The 20,558-nt window shown below is 47.1% G+C and overlaps 1 protein-coding gene across 1 annotated transcript; it reads left to right on the forward strand.

Annotated features, from left to right (window-relative positions):
* The first annotated feature begins 383 nt into the window (after positions 1–383).
* On the forward strand, positions 384–4,613 carry LOC123402737. The gene is made up of 2 exons (XM_045096690.1): positions 384–2,039; positions 2,392–4,613. The coding sequence occupies exons 1-2, from the start codon at positions 996–998 to the stop codon at positions 4,471–4,473; spliced, it is 3,126 nt and encodes a 1,041-aa protein (XP_044952625.1). The 5' UTR covers positions 384–995; the 3' UTR covers positions 4,474–4,613.
* Positions 4,614–20,558: the final 15,945 nt, after the last annotated feature.

Genomic DNA, 20,558 nt, shown 5'->3' on the forward strand with positions numbered 1-20,558 from the left:
CTTTGGATGGCGTGTTAGTAATAGACTAGGTGGATAGACATCATAGTTTATTATTACTTACGCCGGATGTGACAGTTTGCTTTTTAAGGGATTGTCCTTTTTAGTTATTCATCGCGAGATGCAATTTTTTCTAAAATTATGATACTACTTTGTTATTTTAATAATATGACTACATGAGGCCGGGGTCACTCACCCTTTTTCAAAAAATAATAATCATGAAGGCCCAAAAGATTTGTGCTGCTCCGACCGTATTCATCGAGTACTAGAGAAAAAGGGAACGGGCACGTAGACGACGGATGAGCTCAAAGAATCCGTCGGCTGAAGGCAAACATTTCCTTTGTGAAAGGTCTTCTTCCTCAAGTCTTATTGGGTAAAAAAGCACCAGGCCGGCTTTCACCCGTCTCCACAGCAATTTTTGTTGCGTTGGCATCTTCCTCAGAAGAAGGACCCATCCATTTCTGACATGTTGACTTATTTCGGCAAAGGCGCACCCCAAGAAGAACGCCTCCTTCACAGAAGCTGCCGAGCTCACCAACCCCATCCCGTTATCATCATTTGCTGCCAAGTCTGAAGCTCTTGCCTCATAAATCTGTCGACGCTGTCGGATTTCTCGGACCCCTCCCCACTTATCGGTTTTGCCACTGATAAGTAAGTTCGTTCTGATCTTGTGCTCTCGGTTGCTGCACTTCACATATGTTTTGCCGCGGCTTGATTCGTGCTGAGGTTTTGGAAGATTGATGTTTGGGGTTTGGCTTAGGACGGATGTTTTCTGGGTTGAAGCGGATGATCGGTAGTAGGTCTAGGTCTGATACCCAGGGCCAGATTGGTAGAAAGGGGGATTTTGCTGCCCGTACCTGCGACCGGGAGCATGCATGCCATTTGTTTGTGGAATTGCGACAACAGAGAACTGATTCTTGAATTCTTGCAAGAAAAAGCTTTGTCGGTGCAGTAGTTCGACTCTACCAGGAGTTGTTTTAGTGTCCTGAAGAGAAGCCATGGACGTCGTGCAAACAATCGCCTCGGCCGCGCAGCTGGTGTCTGCAATGGTGTCCGCGGTGGGAGCGCTGGAGCAGGCGGCCGCGGACGCCGCTGAGGCTCCGAGGAGGCTCCAGGTGCTCGAGGATTTCGTGTCGGACCTTCAAGTGTTGGTGCAGCAGGCTAAGCAGAAGCACGCGCACAAGATGCACGGCCCGCAGTTGGAGCGTCAGTTTCAGAGTTTGAGCAGGCTCATGGATCAGCTCCGTGTTAACATCATCAAGGCGAGGCGAGCCTTGAAGAAAGGGAAAGGGAAGAGCTTGGCTAGGGTGGTGTGGAGCTCGGTGGTGGGAGATCCCCTCATGAAGTACATTCAGCTGATCAGAGATGACCTCAACTGGTGGCTGGAATTGCAGAAGTTGACAGAGAACGTCGGCAATGCTATAGCATCTACAGCTAAGGGTACACCATCGTTGGTCAGAGTCATGTCTGAGCAGGGCTATCCAGTGTCAGAGAAGTGTGACTATGTTAGGGACATTTTGGAGAGAGATGATGGCCATCGAGTTGTCCTGATTGTTGGGCTATCTGGTATTGGGAAGTCGTGCCTCGCTCGACAAATAGCTTCTCAGCCGCCTAGTAATTTTGTGGATGGCGCAATTGAGCTTAGTTTCGGACGGTGGTGCAGTAGAGCAGCTTGTAATGGAAGCAGAAGTGAGTACCATAAACGTCTTGTTAGGAAGATAAGCAAATTGCTAGTGCAGATTGGTTCCATGACTGTCAACGAGGACACAAGCAAAGATCTTGAAGATGTATGTTGCTTGCTTCAGACTGTGTTGGTTGGAAAGAGTATGTTAATACTACTCGATGACGTCTGGGAGCCAGATATAGTCGATCGCTTCACGAAGCTATATGATAATGATTGCCGGTATCTTGTGACAACAAGGGATGAAGCAGTTTATGAGATAGCAGAAGCTGAAAAGGTAGAAATCGCCAAAGTTGACATCAAGAAAATCAGCAAGGGCATTCTTCTCTATCATAGTCTGCTTAGTGCTGAAGAGCTTCCGGTATGATTTGTTATTTTCCTTATAATTATTTAGTGAATTTATAGATATTGCCATGCTTCTTAGTTTGCTATTGTTAAGTTTAATTTACACCATGTTCATCTCTTCCCTTCATGAGATATCCTGCAGTCTAGGTCTCATCCCTTTCTTACATATGCTCATCTTCTGAGTTTCAAGATTGACTTCATTGTATCAAAGCCATGTCAAACAACAAATACTTGTATTCATGCGAATCTACTTAGAGGGATTAATTATGCTTATTTTTTCCATACAAGATATACGCAAATCTGGAGACTATAATTGCTACAAACTATGTTTATGTGTTCCTAGATGGTTACCTTCCCATACCTTGCAGGCTGTTGCAGACGACTTGCTGGACAGTTGTGGACACCATCCCCTTACAGTTGCTGTCTTGGGTAAGGCCCTAAGGAAGGAGACCAGAATGGAAAAATGGGAGAAAGCAATATCCAACCTTTCCGCATATGCAACTTGTGCACCAGGTCCAGTTTCATATGTGAATGAGAAAGAAGTCGAGACCACATTGACCATATTTGGATCTTTTGAGTTCAGCTTGGAAGCAATGCCTGAAAATTCACGAAGGTTTTTCATGGTTCTCGCAGCTATTTCATGGGAAGAACCTGTTCCAGAGGCATGCCTTGAATCTGTCTGGTCAGCACTTGTGCAGGACAGTTTATTTCCTATTGTGGTTTCAAAACTAGTAGAAGGCTCACTCATCATCAAACTGGAATACCAATCAATGTATCATATGCATGACATGGTTTCTCTCTACCTTGAGAACAAAGCAAATGATGCTGCTCATACTCTTTTGACTGATTCATTTCCTGAGTATGCTGCATTGGTGTCTCCTTGGCTATTTATTTTTGGCAAAGAGACCGTGAAAGGGCCAGCTGAGCAGAAGATGAGATCATTCTTTTCTTTGCTAGAGTTCATGGAGATTGAAATCTTACTGGGAAGCACCACCCAAGCTCTTATGGCATGCAAATCAATATCTGAATTTGAGGCTAGCAGGCTTGGGTTTAGCGAAATGCTTGGACCTCGAATAGCGGAGCTAATTTCTGTTGGGTCACAAGCTCTTATTGTTGCTGTCACCAAAGCTATTACAGTCGTCTTTTTCCAAGGAGACTATGCAAATCTCGCCCAATCTATTGAAACAGCAGGTTCTGTTGATAAATTAATTTGTGTTCTTCGTGGATATGAGGATTCATCATCTCTAGCCAACGTTTCTGCTGTTCTTGCCAAGGTATCTGAGCATGTTAGTGCGAAAACTGCCGACGAAATTTTGGCAAGCATTCCCATGGACAAAATTGCAGAACTATTGTCTCCAGAAAATGAGGAGTGGCATGAAATTGTGTTCACAACTCTAGCATCACTGATAAAAGTGGGAAATTTAAAAGCTGTCGAGGGAATGATCGAAGCAGGAGTTGACAAAAAGCTCCTTGTACTTTTAGGTTGCGGTTCTGAGATCTCACAGCATCATGCAATTATCATGCTCAAAACTTTCTGTGAGCTTGGTGCTCCACTTAAAGAGTGCATGGGGCCTGGATTGTTGATACATTTGCCATGGCATGCTCGGCTTGCCTTGGAAAGGTTTGTTTTATCTGACCAAAATGTCGCTCCATCACCAAAGCCTCAATACTTCGAGGTTCTTTTTCACAGAATTCTACAGACAGACAGCAAAGATATCATTGAGGCTATCCAAGGTTTATTACCTCTTGTGGAGAGGGCTAATGACCCTAGGGTGCAAGATCTTCTTTTGGGAAGCAGTCTGTGTGATAGGTTGGCATTTCTGCTGCAGCGCAGAGAACCCGAAAACAATCAAGTGAGGTCTCATACTGCCTTTCTGGTAATGAAATTGGCCTGCACCGGGGCAGAGCCATACATCCGTAGGTTCTTGGAGCTTAATATTGTGCACGAGCTCATTGCTATGATGCAGTGCTCTACAAACGATCTCCAGGATTCAGCATACCATGCTCTCCATCAGATTGTGTATGCAAAGGGAGGATCATTAGTCTTGCAGAGGTTTTTACAACTAGGGACTATAGAAAGATTGGTCAATCTGCTCGACCGTAAGTGCGTTAAGACAAAGGATCTCGCAGTGCAACTTCTGGTGGACATCGCCGCGGTCGGAACCAAACCCTGCATCCAAAGGATGCTCACTTCCCAAGTCATCGAGAAACTTGTTTCCCTTGAGAAAGCAGGTGGGTCTTTCACCGGTTCAGTGTCAAGATATATCCACGGATTGAACATGTGCGAGAATGTCCAGTCTGCTGAGAGAGCAGTGATAAAGCAGCATATTTTGAGGAAAGTGAGATCGGCAGTGAGAGGGCATGATCTGGATACGAGTCTAATTGCTTCTGTGGAGGTCTGCATTTCTGAAGGCACAAAAGGAGCCAGCAGCAGCAGGAGAAACAAGTAGCATTATGCTGCAAACTTCAGTAATTGAAACATATATATAATCTTCGTTTTGAAAAGAGAAACATATATACGTCCAGATGCTGCACGTTCAGATAATTATTCATCAATATCTTGACGGGCACTCCTTTTTTCAGCACTCAAGTCATTTTCTTAGAGAAACGAGGGAAGATTATGAAAGCTCGTACTGTCGCACTGTCGACGGATCGTTCTGCATAAGTAGTCTGAGCAATTATCCATAACCACATCAGCCCCAGCGTACAAATTAACAGAAACACCAGTAAGTTTCGGGTTCAGTACATGTCCACAGTCCACAGACCAAAGCAGTCGAGTCTATTGTGTTTTTTTTTGCGGGAAAGTCGAGTCTATTGTGTTAATGGAGTGGGGTCTTCTACCGGAGTTGCTTAGAGCAACTCTAGCAGACCCCGCAAAAACTTGATCCGTAAAAAGGCGTTTGCGGTTTCACGAAGATCGCGTTTGCGGTTTGAAAACTAGCGCGGTCGAACAGAAACCGTATCTAGAACTGCATAATTTGAAAAAACAATTTGACGGAAGAACATAGATCATGATCAACACACTACAAACATAGTTCATACTACATACTATGTTAATACTAGTACTAGAGGAGGAGAAGGACGCTCAATCCTCCTCGCCGGAGCTGCAGAGGTCGATGTACTTCGCCGTCTGCTCCTTGCGGATGCGGCGCCACTCCTCGTGCTTCTCCTTGGCAGCGAGGTTGGCGGCGATCGCCTGCCGCCACTCGAGGTCTTCGAGCTCCTCGGCGTGACGTCGGTGCTCCACCTCCTCGCGCATGCTCCGCTCGGCGATGGCGGCCGCAACAGCGTCGTCGTCGGCGACGTAGTCTTTCGGCCCGACGACTCCGCGGCGGCCGAGCGAAGCAGGCTCCTCGTCCGGCTCCTCCTCGTCCTCCGACCACTCCCTCTTCACTGGGAGAAGGCCCGCGCCGGAGGAGGAGGAGCTCCCGGCGTACGAACATCTCGCGCAGGAGAAGGACGCGCGCCGTCGGTCGTACTCCTCCGGAAGCTCGCCGGCGGCGAAATGCCGCGGTTGGTCCATCTTCGGGCCCGCGCTTCCTCGCGGCGTCCGAGCGGACGCGCCGCTCGTGCTCCGGGTCGCTTCCGTCGTCGGATCTGCTGCCGGAGCCGCGTCCGGAGCTCCGCATGCGGCCCCACATGGCGGCTGGAGGCGGGGGAGGTGGTCGCCGGCGGTGAGAAATATGAAGAAGGGGTGGGGAATCGCGGGGGCTCGGCGGCGGTGGGGGATAGGGTTTCAACCCGCAAACGAGTCGCAGAACCGTAGATATAGCGGTCGGGGCGTGCTGTTTGCGGCCCGCGGTAAAATTTCTTACGGTCCGGACGAGTATAAGGGCTCTGTTTTGACCAAAAATTGGACCGAGCCCGCATATTCGTTGGAATTTTTACGGGTCTGCGTGTTTTGCGGGTCTGCTAGAGTTGCTCTTAACCTTGTAAGTGAAATCATTGTCTGGTACAGTTTGTTTTGTATATTAGTCTAGATTTCCCAAACTATAATTATTTAAGTAAAAAGTGAGTATTAGGTTTGGTGTAGGATAAACTCGCTATTAGTTGGAATTTTGTAACTACTCTATATTAGTAACTACACTATATTAGTTGGAATTTTGTTAGCGCGTAATATCAACTTTCTGAGGAAGTTCATATAACCCACGAGGTTTCATGAATCGACCCCTTATCATGGCTCCGGGTGCACGTGCTTTTGGGCGAGGAAATTATTTTTGAAATGTCAAAAAAATTTCCAACAAAAGTTTTATGTGTTCATAGTCAGGTCCAAATGCTATCGATAAATATTTAGGCAAAAAAGTGAAGCATTTTCGTGTGTATAAAAAAAAATAAGCACCAAATGTTACCCTAAATGTCACACTAGCTGAGAGAGGGCATAAAAAGAGGGATTAGAATTATTGACCTCATAGGAAAGCATTCACACTTTTCTAATTGGTGCTCTGCGCAATGGGAAAAGGCTTCCTTGATAGAAAACCGGCTACTAGTTAGAAAGTAAACATAAGGTATCAAGAGGTCCCTCGCACTCAGCGTCAGGTCCAATGTAAGAGCAATTCTAACGGGGTGACCCATTTGATCTGTCGTGGTCCGTTTGAATCCGCATGGATAGAAAAGACAACCCAACACGTCGACCCAAACGAACGCGCGTCCGCTTTTCGTCCGCCTGTCGATCCATTTCCGGCCCAATTTTGAGCCTGATTTGGGTCGGCACGGACACAAAGCGGACGTTGACGACGCGCGCTTCCTCCATTCCCTTTCCCGCCAGTCGGTGGCACATTGGTCGTTCTGCACCCTTACCGACAGCGCCAACAGCTAGCCCTCGCCTCGCCCCCAGCCCCCTCGCCGCAGTCGCCGCTGTCCAGTTTCAGCGGCCTCCTCCTGTACCGCGGCACCTACCCACGCCGTCAGCCGCATCGCCGCCGTCACCGCAACTTCTCCGACCCCAATCTGCCATCACCGATCAGCTTCGTCGTCTAGGCCCGCAAGTTGTTCGACAGTTTCCCTCAAGGTACAAATGGACTACGCCGACAAGTTCTTTTTCCATAATGTTCCATGCGACTCCGACGATGCCTCATCCGATGATGAGGAGATCCTGCTTGCCGTGTTGGTCCATGACCACTTTAATAGGCAGCGGTCGTTGTTCCGGGGATCGATTCTAGGGCATGTTCTGGCGTTGAATCGCAACCGAGAGAGAGGCCATTTCCATCTACGGAAGGACTACTTTTACACAAGCAATCCATTGTTCAAACATCAAAAATTCCGGTGTCATTTCCGCATGGCTAGGCATGTTTTCAACCAGATTCGAGAGGGGGTGGTCGGATACGATGACTACTTCGAGTGCAAAGAGGATGTCATTGGAAAGGTTGGCTTCTCATCTTATCAGAAATGCACTACAACCATCCGGATGCTTGCTTATGGAGTACACGGTGATCTTATCGATAAGTACATATGTATGAGTGAGTCTACGTGCCTAGAGTCGTTGTGCAAATTCTGCAAGGCTGCGATTGGAGTGTTTGGCCCTGAGTACTTGAGGGATCCGACTGCTGCAGATACAACCTGCTTGTTGGCGACCAATGCCAACCGGGGCTTCCCAAGGATGCTTGGCAGCATAGACTGCATGCAGTGGGTGTGGAAGAACTACCCTTCTGCTTGGCAAGGCTAGTACAAGGGCCATGTCAAGGCTTGTACTGTCATACTTGAGGCCGTGGTCTCCCAATATCTCTGGATCTGGCATTCTTTCTTTGGCATGGCCGGATCGCACAATGATATCAACGTGCTTCAACGATCGCCAGTGTTTGCAAGGCTTGCCGAAGGCAATAGCCCGCCGGTCAATGTTAACATCAACGGTCACAACTACAACAAAGGATACTATCTAGCTGACGGAATCTATCCATAGTGGACTACTATTGTGAAGACAATCTCCAACCTTGTCGGAGAGAAGAGGAAAAGATTTTCCCAAGAGCAAGAGGTGCTAGGAAGGATGTCGAGCGTGCCTTTGGTGTTCTGCAATCTCGATGGGGCATAGTTCGGTATCCTGCTAGAATGTGGAGCACCAAGAAGTTGGGGGAAAATGATGACTGCTTGTGTGATCATGCATAATATGATCAAAAAGGATGAGCGCCCGGAACGTCTCCACGATCAAGGGTTTGAATTTGAGGGTGACAATGTGGTGCCTCAACATGGTGGAGAAGCGGCAGTGTTTGCGAAGTTCACCCAATTTCATCATGAAATGCATGATTTGAAAACTCATATTCAGCTGCAAGAGGATTTGGTTGAGCATATGTGGGATCATGTTGACAATTAATAGGTGTATCTTGTAGACAATTTAATTTTTATTGGGCTTGTAAAACTTTGCTATATTTTATTTTCGATTATGAAACTATGCTATATCATTTTATTTTGAAAAATATGCAAAGCTTGAAAACCGGCGGCTAGCCGGCCACACGGACAAATATGGGTCGACGCATTGGGCGTGCTGCCGACCCAAATCATAAACCGGTCGGACACAGAGCCGACGGACGACCCAAACAAACGAAAAGCGGACGAAATTGCTGTCCATTTGGGTCGGCCGGTTGGAGCTGCTCTAATTGCCCCTGTTAGTCAAATACCCCTCTTCCAATTTAGTTTAGGGGTACAAAACACTATTGTTCTGTTTTGCATGAAAATTGTTAAACTTGTGACACTAACACGAACATTTATAAAAAAAATTGTTAATGTGTTCACTATTTATTTTCCGATTACTGTTCATCCGGGAGCATGTGCTCTTGGGAGCCAAAATGCCTCCCCCAAAACACACATTAATAACACTTCATAAACTACTCCCTCCGTCCAAAAAATATTGTCAGTTTTAAATATGTCACGAAGAACTCCATCCCCTTCCTTCGTCCTCCCGTCACCCGCGCCTCACAGCCATCATAGGCTTCTAACCTGCGTTGCCGCCCGCCTAGACTTGTGCCACGATCAACACCAGTGCCGCCGCCCAGCGCACGACCAACACCAATGTCGCCGCGTGCCTAGACCTGGGTCATGCGCCACGAAGGTGACCTACGCCGGAGGCCTCCGTGACGTTTCCTGGCCACGCCCGGACACCTGCACCGCTCACCTTTGGCACCTAACTACTTCGCCGACGACCAACCACCTACTTCGGCCACCCGCGCCTCCGACTTCGTCCGCCTCGGTCGGCGGGGCCATGGAAATTTGGGCCATTCCAGCCTCTGATTCTGCTGCTAGCGGTGGGCGGCGCCGACTGCCCCCAATCAGGACATCTACGATGCCCGTCTCATGCTTTTGCTCATCATCGTCTGAGTCCTTGCCATCTGATGATCCTGGTGCTCCTCACCATCTAAGTCCTCTGATGTCAAAAAGGTGAGTCCTCTGCCCCACCTCTGTTGTTGAAAAGGTGAATTTCTAGTTAAAATTGGCACTTGAAATTGAACTCGCCAGTGCTAAACCTCCACAATAATTTGTTGGCATATTATAAAAGGTGATCTCCTACCTATGTTTCATGATTTGTTCAATGGGCATCTACAGCTTTTCCATATTAACTTTGGAACAATAACGCTGTTGCCAAATTAGTTACACGCTATACGTATTGACCAGTTTAGACCGATATGTGTCCTCAATGTTAATTTTAATTTTTTTACAAAGGTTGGTCCGAATAGGTTGACACAGATAGCCCATTCGGTATTATAACCCATTAAGGCAGCTTTCATGCCTGGAAGACACATATTAGATGGGGTAGTCTTCTTGTAGGAAAGTTGCATGAAATTCATATGAAGGAACTCGATGGGGTTATATTTAAGGTGGATTTCGAGAAGGCGTATGGTAAGGTCAAATGGCCAGTCCTTCGACAAGCCTTACATATGAAGGGGTTCAACAAAGCCTGGAGGGATCAAGTGGATGCCTTCATTCAGAAAGGTAGTGTTGGGATTAAAGTTCATGATGACATAGGTCATTAATTTCAGACTTATAAAGGATTGAGACATGGAGACTCCATGTCTCTAGTCTTGTTCAACATAGTAGCAGATATGTTGGCAATCCTTATTGGTCGGGCAAAAGAGAATGGCCAAGTAGGAGGACTAGTCCCACACCTTGTAGAGGGGAAGTGTCCATACTACAATACGCAGATGGCACAATCATATTCATGGAACACGATATGCAAAATAGAATATGAAGCTCCTGCTTTGCCTATTTGAACAATTGTCTCGACTAAAAATAATTTTTTAACAAAAGTGAATTGTTTTGTTTCAGAAGAGAAAAATAGGACCAAGACGCTTATAGAGAATTATTCGGATGTGAAATGGGATCATTGCCATTTAGTTACATAGGAATTCCCATTCATCATAGACTTTTACCGATCTTGTTTCTTCTGGCAACGTGACGAAGCTAAGAAGAAATACAGATGGGAAAAGTGGGATATTATTTGTAGACCCAAATACCAAGGGGGTCTTGGTATTGAGAATTTAGAAGTAAAGAATAGATGTCTGCTTAGCAAATGGCTCTATAGGATATCTATGAAACTCGAAGGGATGTGCATACAAATCTTGAGAAATAAGTACTTATAGTCCAAGACTTTGCACAGGTTACTGCTAGACCTAATGACTCACCATTTTGGAAGGGGTTAATGAAGATAAAGGTAACTTTTTTTCAGGGGGTGAAGTTCTTAGTTGGCAATGGTACCATGACAAGATTCTCGAAGGATACATGGCTTCGGGAAATGCCTCTTGCTTTGCAATACCCTACATTATATAATAGTGCACAATGTAAGGGAGATTACGTTACTACAATATTACAATCAGTACCTCTAAACATCCAATTTAGGCGATCTCTAGTGAGAGAATGCTCGAACTCCTTGTTGCATTTGGTAAGACGACTCAAGGATGTTCAAATATCTGATCAACTAGATCATGTTCACTGGAAACTAGTTACGAACGGTGTTTTCTCAGTGAAGTCGATGTACTTGGATTTAATTAATTTTGGGCCTATTTCGAGATCATTACACATTTGGAAGATTAAAATGCCACTTAGAATTAAAATTTTCATGTGGTTTGTACACAAGGGTGTGGTACTAACCAAAGATAATTCGATAAAACAAAGGTGGGTAGGCAACCCAAAATGTTGCTATTGTGATTAAAATGAAAGAATAAGACACCTATTTCTTGATTGTACCCCAGCAAAACTGTTATGGCGGACTGTTCATATAGCCTTCAATATTAATCCACCAAGGAACATTAATGCACTATTTGAAATGTGGCTCAATAGAGTGGACGTAACTATAGCGAATCATATCCAGATTGTAATAAGTGCATTCTTTTCGTCTATATGGAGCAGTAGAAATGACATGATATCTAATGGAAAGAACTTCAATCTTTTTTGTGGGTTATCTACAGAACCACGGCTTGGATTCGGATGTGGTCGTTATCAATCATGCAGATTCCAAGGAGCATATGACTATTGGGTGCAACTGGTGGTAGACGGTCGCACGAGCTATCTTCACGTGATTTGGATGGCGAACTAATAATAGACCACATGTATAGGCATCATAGCTTACTTTTGATTTTGCTGGATGTGGCAGTTTTCGATTGTTCTCAGCACTTGTTTTTATGCTCAGTTTGTGAGCTCTTTGTGGATCTAAGACTTTATGCTTAAATTATTAATAAATATGGCTGCATGCATCGATTGATGAAGAGGCCGGGGGCTCTGTTCCTCCTTTTTCAAAAAAATCCATATTCACCTGAAAGGGAGAGGGGGGTTAAAATGTTCAGGTTATGTTAACTGAACATGCTCAGTTTCAGGTTGTGTTAGCTGAAAATATTCAGAATCACGAACATTATTGGACAAATAGGAATATTATTGGGCAAAGCAATCTACACATGTAATTCGTACTGTTATGCCTGTGTTACTCTAGTTGAGAAAATCTTAGATGTGAAAAAATTAAGTTAAAAAACTCCCGTCAAAAGTTTCTAGATCTGAGTATGTTCGTGTCAAAAAATTCGGAGGAAGCATAAGTGTTAGTAAACTTCATAACTTTAGATTTGTCTTCAGAACTTCATAACTCTTAGAACACTTACTCGTTTTGTATTTCAAACACAAATGATCACGTAACTTCACAAGATTACTCCAGATTTTGGAAATAATCAATTACTCCAGATTATGTCAATTAATCATGTCAATGAATAATTAGTCCAGTAGGTATGTGTCTCGACCCACCTTTTCAAGCCTATGGTCTCTGTGTGTAACTATTTCAACCCCTGGATCAAATCACCGACATACAAGGTAACAGTGTTGTATCATACACAAATGCATCCTTTATTATGTCGCATGATCCAGAAAGCAAATACTTTTACAGACCCAAGCCATTGGCTAGTTAAATACATAGTCTTACAATAAGCATCAGAGTTAATAACAAAGCGGAAACACAAGCAATCTAGGATAGATGTCTTGAGAAGATCCATCAGCACCATAAGGAATCATGTCAAGTGGAGGCATGAAACCTTACATAAGTCACTCCTCATAATAAGGACCTACAACATGATACATTGGAGCCACTCGTGTCAATACTTTGAATGTATTGGCAAGTCCACATTTCATGGAAAACCTATTCACCTACACGCACTTTGGCTCGTGGGGTTCAAGGCTCTTTGCAGAAAATACAGTTTTTCCCTTATATATATTTATATTACGGTGGTCTACTCTAATAGATGGTCGTATCGTATCACATGGTGGACCTGGAAATACAATATCACACGACACTCCAAATGCAATTTGAGTGTGTGGGCCTCTACATCACACTTCAGCCGCAAGCTTCCTTCCAGAGAGTTTGGTTCATTCCTAGTCCTCTAAGAAACAGGGCCACAACTCCCCATTGGTCCAACCCATTGTTTTTAGATGGAAGAGATGATGAGATCAAGCTGAACATTCACAGATGAGTTGCGGAAGGTTGTCCGTAACCGGTGACACGATTAATCATGATAAGTTTTGTACACTATGTAGAGGTTTATGTACTTCACCCATGATTCTCCATCACACCCTTGTGCTACTAAACTTCATTTATGAAGTAGCTAGGTAGATCAATACGAGACTTTTGGAAAGTAGTCGCACTCTCAGAAATGACAGCCTAGTCCAGCCTACACACCTACGTCTGCTGGTCTGCCATAGGAGGGTCCCCACAACCTACTTGGTCCAGACACAACCCATATTGTCTCATGGTCACACGTGGCAACTACTCAACTTTGAACTCGTACAACTCTTTGAGCCTAGGCAATCACTCACAAAACACGCGACCACCAAAGCAATACCGAAGCACCACCCATATGATTCATTAATTAAGTAGTCAACCATTAGGTTGTATGGTGGAATAATAATTGTTGTTTCCCAATCCACGTCATAGCACCTAAGCAACTACTGGATGGTTACAAGGTCAGGGTAGGTTTGGACCTAAATTTCAACTACTGGGTTGTACAAAATTTAACATCCTAACTCACAACTATCATGACACTACTACAATGCAAAAAAAAATACTCGGTAACATAATTAAGTGGAACTTTCCTTGGTTGTTGTTGTCATTGGTGCACTCCTCACAGTAACAGGGGTTGCACTCCTGGTAATCTAACTTTGACAAGCAAATAACACATGGCAATCGTAGGCAATCAATTTATGGAAAGGGAAAACTTGCATGAACGCAGATGCACAACAAGAAAATACAAATGTTGGTTTTTGTGGGTTTGGTCACATTAACAAATTAAGTCACATTAGTCAATTTTAGATTGAAGTTTAATAAGTTTTAATTGTATTTGAAATATATTTAACCCTTAAATGAAATTGCTTTAACTTCATTTGGATTGATTTACTTTGTTTTGAAAAGATTTGAAATAATATTTAACAAAGTTTAACTTTGAATTCATTTGAAAATATTTGATTTAAGTTTGAATTGGTTTCATTTGAAAATATTTGGTTCAAGTTTGACTTGATTTCATTTGAAAATATTGTAGATCATAATCTTTTACTAAATGATTTTGATTTAATTCAAAATAAACTTCAAATTTTAAAATCAGTTTTGATCCGGGTCATTTATTAGAATTCTCAAATTCAAATAATGTTTACATTTATTTTTATATATTTCATAACATGTCCTAACATGTCACAAATAGTTCTAGCAACAATCTTAAATGTTTCCAATTTATTTATAAATTTTATATCATAAAAGGATTAAAATATCTCCGAATTTAGAGTTTATAAGTTTGTGTCCAAAAACTATTTTAATAACTTTTATATTTTTAAATAGAGTGGGCTAATTTGGACTACATTTCATTAGTTCCAATTTGCAAAAGAATCAACTCATTTGGATTTGTAATTAAATAGTTATGGCCTAATTAGTATTTAAATGATTCTATTTGGAATGCAAATTTTGAAAGTTCAAATTTATTTTTTCTAAAATTATTCTAAAACTACATGTGATACGGATTCATTTGCAAAAGAATCACTCAATTTGGACCCTTGGACAATTAGTTATGATAGATATATGTTCTAGGGGCTTTTATGCAAAAATGCATTTTTAGTTTACTTAATAAATTACTATGGATAATGTTGTATAGAGGGCGCGCTTTGGTTGGCCGATACCTTTTCGGTTAAGTGATCTAACATGCACATTCAGATCAAGATCGGACGACTACAATTAAATGGAGGGGGCTACAATTAGGTCCTCACCGGAGAGCCTCCCAAAGGTGACACAAACGCGGTGGAGGACAATGGTGCTGGCTTGGGCCCGGATGCAGGAGGCGTTCCAGGGGGTCCTGGGATGCGTCGGGGGCATGAGTGGACGAGTTGGTTGACACGTGACTATGGTGGCGTTGGTGAGGCCCGAGGGTGATGGAGATGACGTCTGGGAGGCTCGTCGGAGTTGTGCATTCCTCGGTTGTTGAGAGCATGCTCGAACCTAGTGAAATGAGGCGGGCCAAAGGGTCGAGAAGGTGCACAGGGTCACTGCAATCACGACGGACATGACTCATGTCCAAATGGACAACAGAGCGCACCGGAGTGTCAACGATGATGGCACTGAGCTTCGGGCTCGGACAAACTCGGGGCTGCAGAGGGCCTCGGGGTCAAAGGAGGTGTCTAGGAGGCTCATTGTGGTGGGCGTCCAAGTGGTGATGGTGGCTGGCCTAGGAGATGCCTACGGTTGCCGGAATTGAGTTGCTTGGGTTTTGGTCTGTGGTGGAGACAACATGCTCGCAGCGGAGCAGCGTAACAACGAGTGGTCCTCCTAGTTGGGGCGAAAGAGAGAGCAGGGTTGGGGCCTCTTATCGGACATGGCTGCGAGGCTTGTGGTGGCCGAAGTGCGTGAGTGGGGGCAATCGTGGGCGCGTGTGTGCTCGGTGTTGGGGATATTACCTATGGGTAACCCGCCCTTAGTGGGCCGGGTCACCAAAGGGGCGACTTACCATTTACTGTGCGTCCTGTGGCCCAGAAGCTGGATGGTGGTTCGAGAGGTCGTGCGGATGATGGATTACCAAGAAAGCTCATGATCGTGGGGGACATGGCGACTTAGAGATAAGGAAAGCCACAAAGAGTAGAATGGCAGGACTTTGTAAACCCTAGGGCCTCGACCTGTATATAAAGGCGAGTCCGAGGGAGAGGTCAGGCGAGTTAGAGAGAATCGAGAGCTAGGTCAGGCGAGTCACGCCCTCCTTGTAATCGAAACCACCATTAATCCACACAAAGCAGGACGTAGGTTTTTACCTCCTCACGAGGGGCCGAACCTGGGTAAATCTAAGTCTCGCTTTCGCTCACCCCCTTCGAGTCGCCACCAAGGTGCGATGGCTCCATCTCTAAGTCCTTTCACGAGGACATCTGGTGTGATAAAACCACGACAGTTGGCAACACCGTGGGGCTAGCGCACGGTGCAGTTGAGTTCTCGAAGGGAGCCCTACCAGGGTTAGAAAGCTATGCGGTCGGCATCATGACTAAGAGCCGCCGCGGGAAGTATTACATCGACAACTCACTCTGGGAGCCGGAGGCCGATTCCGTCGAATCTGGCTACTGAGTGCCCTTCGGCAAGATCAACGTCTTCATCGGCATGATCGGGACGCCCATGCTTGAGCCGAACATCTCCACCGACATCATCGAGCCGGCCAGGTACGTCCTCCACGTTACACGGTGGGACATGAGTCACCACTTTTTCGTCGGTTTTACGCAGGGAGAGGACGCAGAAGACGAAGTGGCGGGCCAGGAGATCACCCCTATCAATTCTGATGGCGAGTCATCCATGGGTGAGACGGAATCGATCCACCCTCTTAAGGAAGGACAGCTCGGGGGGTTGTCATTGGCAATGGATCCCGAGGTCTTCGAGAGGTCCCACCGACAAATCGCCATCTACATTGCGGGGTCAGCACAGCCTCAACAGAATCCAACTCGCAATAACGAGACCGGGGGGACGTCCAAAACCCCAGCGCAAACCATGATGGAACTAGCAGCGGAGGTCGCCAACCTCATGACAACCACGATCACGTCTAAGAATTAGGAGTCTGTCAATGCAGAGCTAGCTAAGCTGCGGGAGGCAATGGCCAAGGCACAGCGGGACATGGAAGCAGAAGCCGCCAGAATGGAGACGCAACAGGCCGCGGTCGCAGCAGAGATGGAGCGACTGAACACCGAAGGCTGGCGTCTCGAGAGACAGCAGCGCGCGTCTGACGCTGTTCACCAAACGAGGCACAACGGGCGCATCCCGGCCGACTTACACCCAACTCGCCTTTTCGACACTCCGCGCACCCCCGGGGCGGGTCCTGATCGGCCTTTACAAACCATCCCGAGGGGAGTAGCGGTTCCACCGCCCAATACGCCGCCGCCTCAGCCAATGGATGCCCATGCGACTCGGTTCCAGACGCCACGGGGTCACTTCTCGAATCCCTTGGACAATGTGCTGGCGGCGACCCGCCACCTGGAGTCCCTTCCGATGTACGGAAACACCCTGGCCGAGATATAAGCCAGAAACTCCATCGAGATGCTAAAGACGGCCGTCGGTCAGCACACGCAATATTCTCATAGCCTTGACCGGCTGCACTCCACGCCTCAGGCGAGTCACACCAGAAGTCTCCATGAGGACTTCCCCGCAGTAACCGGTGGGTCACGACGATTCCCTCAACACGACCCGCTCGGGATGCCCGACACGCGAGCCCAGGATATCATGGATGCGGCGCGAGCCGCGCGTCAGTTAGAGCCAAGGACAGCGGCGGGTCAGGTTTACCCGGCTAGCATGCCATCACCTCCCGTGCCCTTGGATGCTGGGGGCAAGCACATCAGGGTATCGTGCCTTGCACCAGTTTTGCGCAACGAGCGCTGCCGAAGGACTTCAAAGGGCCCCGGAAGGTCCCAATTACTTGCCGGACCTCGAACCAGGGTCATGGATCGAGAGCTACGAGCTCGCGATGGACATGCTCGATGTGAACGAGGCGGTTTGCGCTAAGTATTTCACTATGATGCTTGAGGGGATGGCGCGCGCATGGTTGAAAAACTTGCCGCCCAACTCCATCAACACGTGGGCGGAGCTAAAGGAGTGCTTCATCAAGAATTTCAGGGGGACCTGCAAGCGCCCGATGACCATCGTTGACCTACAACACTGCGTCCAACGACCGGATGAGTCGGCCCACCATTGGACCCGACGAGTCGCAGAAGTTATTCATTCATTGGAAGGCATCTCGGCGGCTCAGGCGGTGTTGATCCTGGAGAAGAACTGCCATTACGAACCTCTGGTGCTAAAGCTAGGGCGACTTAAGCAAAAAGTACAGGACACGGGCGAGTTAATGGATACCCTTACCAGGTATGCTGAGTCGGACGACACCAAGGATCCTGGGGAGGAGGACGACAAAGTTAGTACCGCCAGGAAGGGCGAGTTACACAAGGGCCATTCTCAGTTTCAAGGACGGGGCAACCACCACCATGGTGGGCATGGCAAGAACAGACAACTGGAAGGTCCCACGGAATTTGTTGCTAATACTAATACTGGCAATGCAAATCCACGTCAGAAGAAGCAGGGCTTTAGCGGGAAGAAACCACGCAATTATCACGAGATGCTTAAAGGCCCGTGTCCGCAGCATGCCACGGCGGAAGGACCGACGACTCACTCGTGGGAGGACTGCTATGTGATGTAGGAATTTCAGGTCGAGGCGCTCAGGAGAGGCCAAGGTGGCAAACAGGGCAAGCGACAGGAACAACCCGGCACGTCCGGGTCACGCCAGGTCACGTTCGGTGGTTTTCCTAACCAAGGACTACAGGGCGGGTCACAGCGCAATGCTGGCCAATACCAAGTTCACAACCAGCAATACCACCCGCCGGGAGTGTTCCAGCTACCCCTCCCGCAAGGGGACCCCCAGCGGCAGGAAGATCGTGGCGGGTTCCAGAATAACCCCAAACAATTGAACAACGGGCAGTACCACGTGTTCACCACCAACACGTGTAAGCGGGATCATAAGGTGAAGCATAGAACTTTTGTAGCTGAGCCGGCGCTCCCCCGATACCTTCACTGGTCTGAGCAACCCATAACCTGGAGCAGGAAAGACCATCCACCCCGAGTAGACAACCTTGGCGACTTGGCTTTGGTCGTGGCTCCCCAAGTAGGGGGGTACACGCTCTCCAAGGTCCTCATGGATGGAGGCAGCGGCATCAACATCCTATATTTCGACACTTTCCGGCGGATGAACCTCTTGGAGAAAGACCTGATGCCATCATCCACGGTCTTCCACGGCATCGTCCCCGGTAAGTCGGCATATCCAATTGGGCGGATTAAGCTTAACGTGGCTTTTGGCACGGAGTTAAATTACTGGAGCGAGTCCCTCCTGTTCGAGGTGGTCAAAATCAAGAGCCCCTATCATGCGCTATTTGGATGGCAGGCGTACGCCAGATTTATGGCCCGCCCATGCTATGTTTACCTCAAACTCAAGATGCCCGGACCTAAGGGTCCTATTACCATCCACGACGACAGGAAGATAGCCCAAGAGGGTGAAGAAGGAGACGCGACTTATGCCAAGTCAGCTTGCGTGACTGAGGAGCTCAAGTTTCACCAATCCAGTGTTGACCCAACGGACATGACGCTGCTCAACAGGCTGACCATCGATTCTGAGCCGCCTCACAAGTTTAAACCAACGGACGACACCAAGGTTATCGACTTTACGCCGGGCGACTCCACCAAGCAGTTCACTATTGGGGCGGGTCTCGACCCCAAATAGGAAAGCGTGCTCATCGAATTCATCCGTGAGAATAGGGACATCTTTGCGTGGAAACCTTCTGATATACCGGGTGTACCGAGAGAATTCGCTCAGCACCATCTTAATACTGATCCTAAAGTTAAGCCGGTTCGGCAGTACCTTCGCAGGTTTAATGAAGAACGTCGTAAGGCGATCGGAGAGGAAGTAGCCCGGCTCCTTGCCGCCGGGTTCATCATCGAGGTTTTCCATCCTGAATGGCTAGCTAACCCGGTCCTGGTGCTCAAGAAGAACGACACTTTTCGCATGTGCATTGACTACACTAACCTCAACAGAGGCTGTCCGAAGGATCCCTTCGCCCTTCCCCGCATTGATAAATTTATTGATTCGACGACGGGTTGCGAACGTCTGTGTTTCTTGGATGCTTATTCAGGATACCATCATATAAAGATGGTGGTGGCGGATCAGGAGAAGACATCGTTCATAACCCCATTCGGAGCTTTCTGTTACGTGTCCATGCCGTTTGGACTCAAGAGTGCGGGGCCGACTTACCAACGCTCCATCCAAAGCTACTTGCACAGCGAGATAGGCCGTAATGTCCATGCTTATGTGGACGACATCGTGGTCAGGTCTCACCGCAAGGAGTCGCTCTTGGAGGATCTCAAGGAAACCTTTGGCAACCTGCGCGTCTACCAAATGAGGCTTAACCCCACCATGTGCGTCTTTGGTGTCCCTGCGGGGAAGTTATTGGGTTTCTTGGTGTCGGAGCGTGGCATTGAGGCCAACCCGGACAAGATTGAGGAAATTACCTCACTTGGGAAACCAGCCAAGGTTAACCAGGTGTAGAGTATGGCGGGTCGAATCGCAGCCCTGAGCCGCTTCATAAGTTGCCTCAGGGAGAAGGCCATCTCTCTCTACCAATTGCTCAAGAAAACTGACCGTTTCATATGGACGGACGAAGCCAATGAAGCTTTTGAAGCCTTGAAGCGGAAGTTAGCTAACCCGCCCGTATTGGCGGCTCCGGCAGACAAGGAACCTATGCTCTTGTACATTGCAGCCAATTCCAAAGCGGTCAGCATGGCAGTAGTTGTCGAGCGAAAGGAAGAAGGAAAGGAGTACCCGATCCAGCGACCGGTGTATTTCATCAGCGAGGTCCTCACCCTCTCCAAGCAACGTTACCCACATTGGCAAAAGTTGATTTTTGGGGTGTTCATGGCGAGTCGAAAGCTGAAACATTACTTCCAGGAACACCCGATCACGGTCGTCAGCTCCGCCCCCCTCGGCGACATCATACAGAATCGTTAGGCTACTGGACGGATTGCTAAGTGGGCCATCGAGCT

Source organism: Hordeum vulgare, chromosome 6H (assembly GCF_904849725.1).
Source record: "Hordeum vulgare subsp. vulgare chromosome 6H, MorexV3_pseudomolecules_assembly, whole genome shotgun sequence".
In the NCBI taxonomy this organism is placed as follows: domain Eukaryota; kingdom Viridiplantae; phylum Streptophyta; class Magnoliopsida; order Poales; family Poaceae; genus Hordeum; species Hordeum vulgare.

Coding starts and splice junctions, on each gene's coding strand:
- LOC123402737 (XM_045096690.1), top strand. CDS start 996: ATGGACGTCGTGCAAACAATCGCCTCGGCCGCGCAGCTGGTGTCTGCA. Junction 2,040..2,391: donor TTAGTGCTGAAGAGCTTCCG/GTATGATTTGTT, acceptor CATACCTTGCAG/GCTGTTGCAGACGACTTGCT.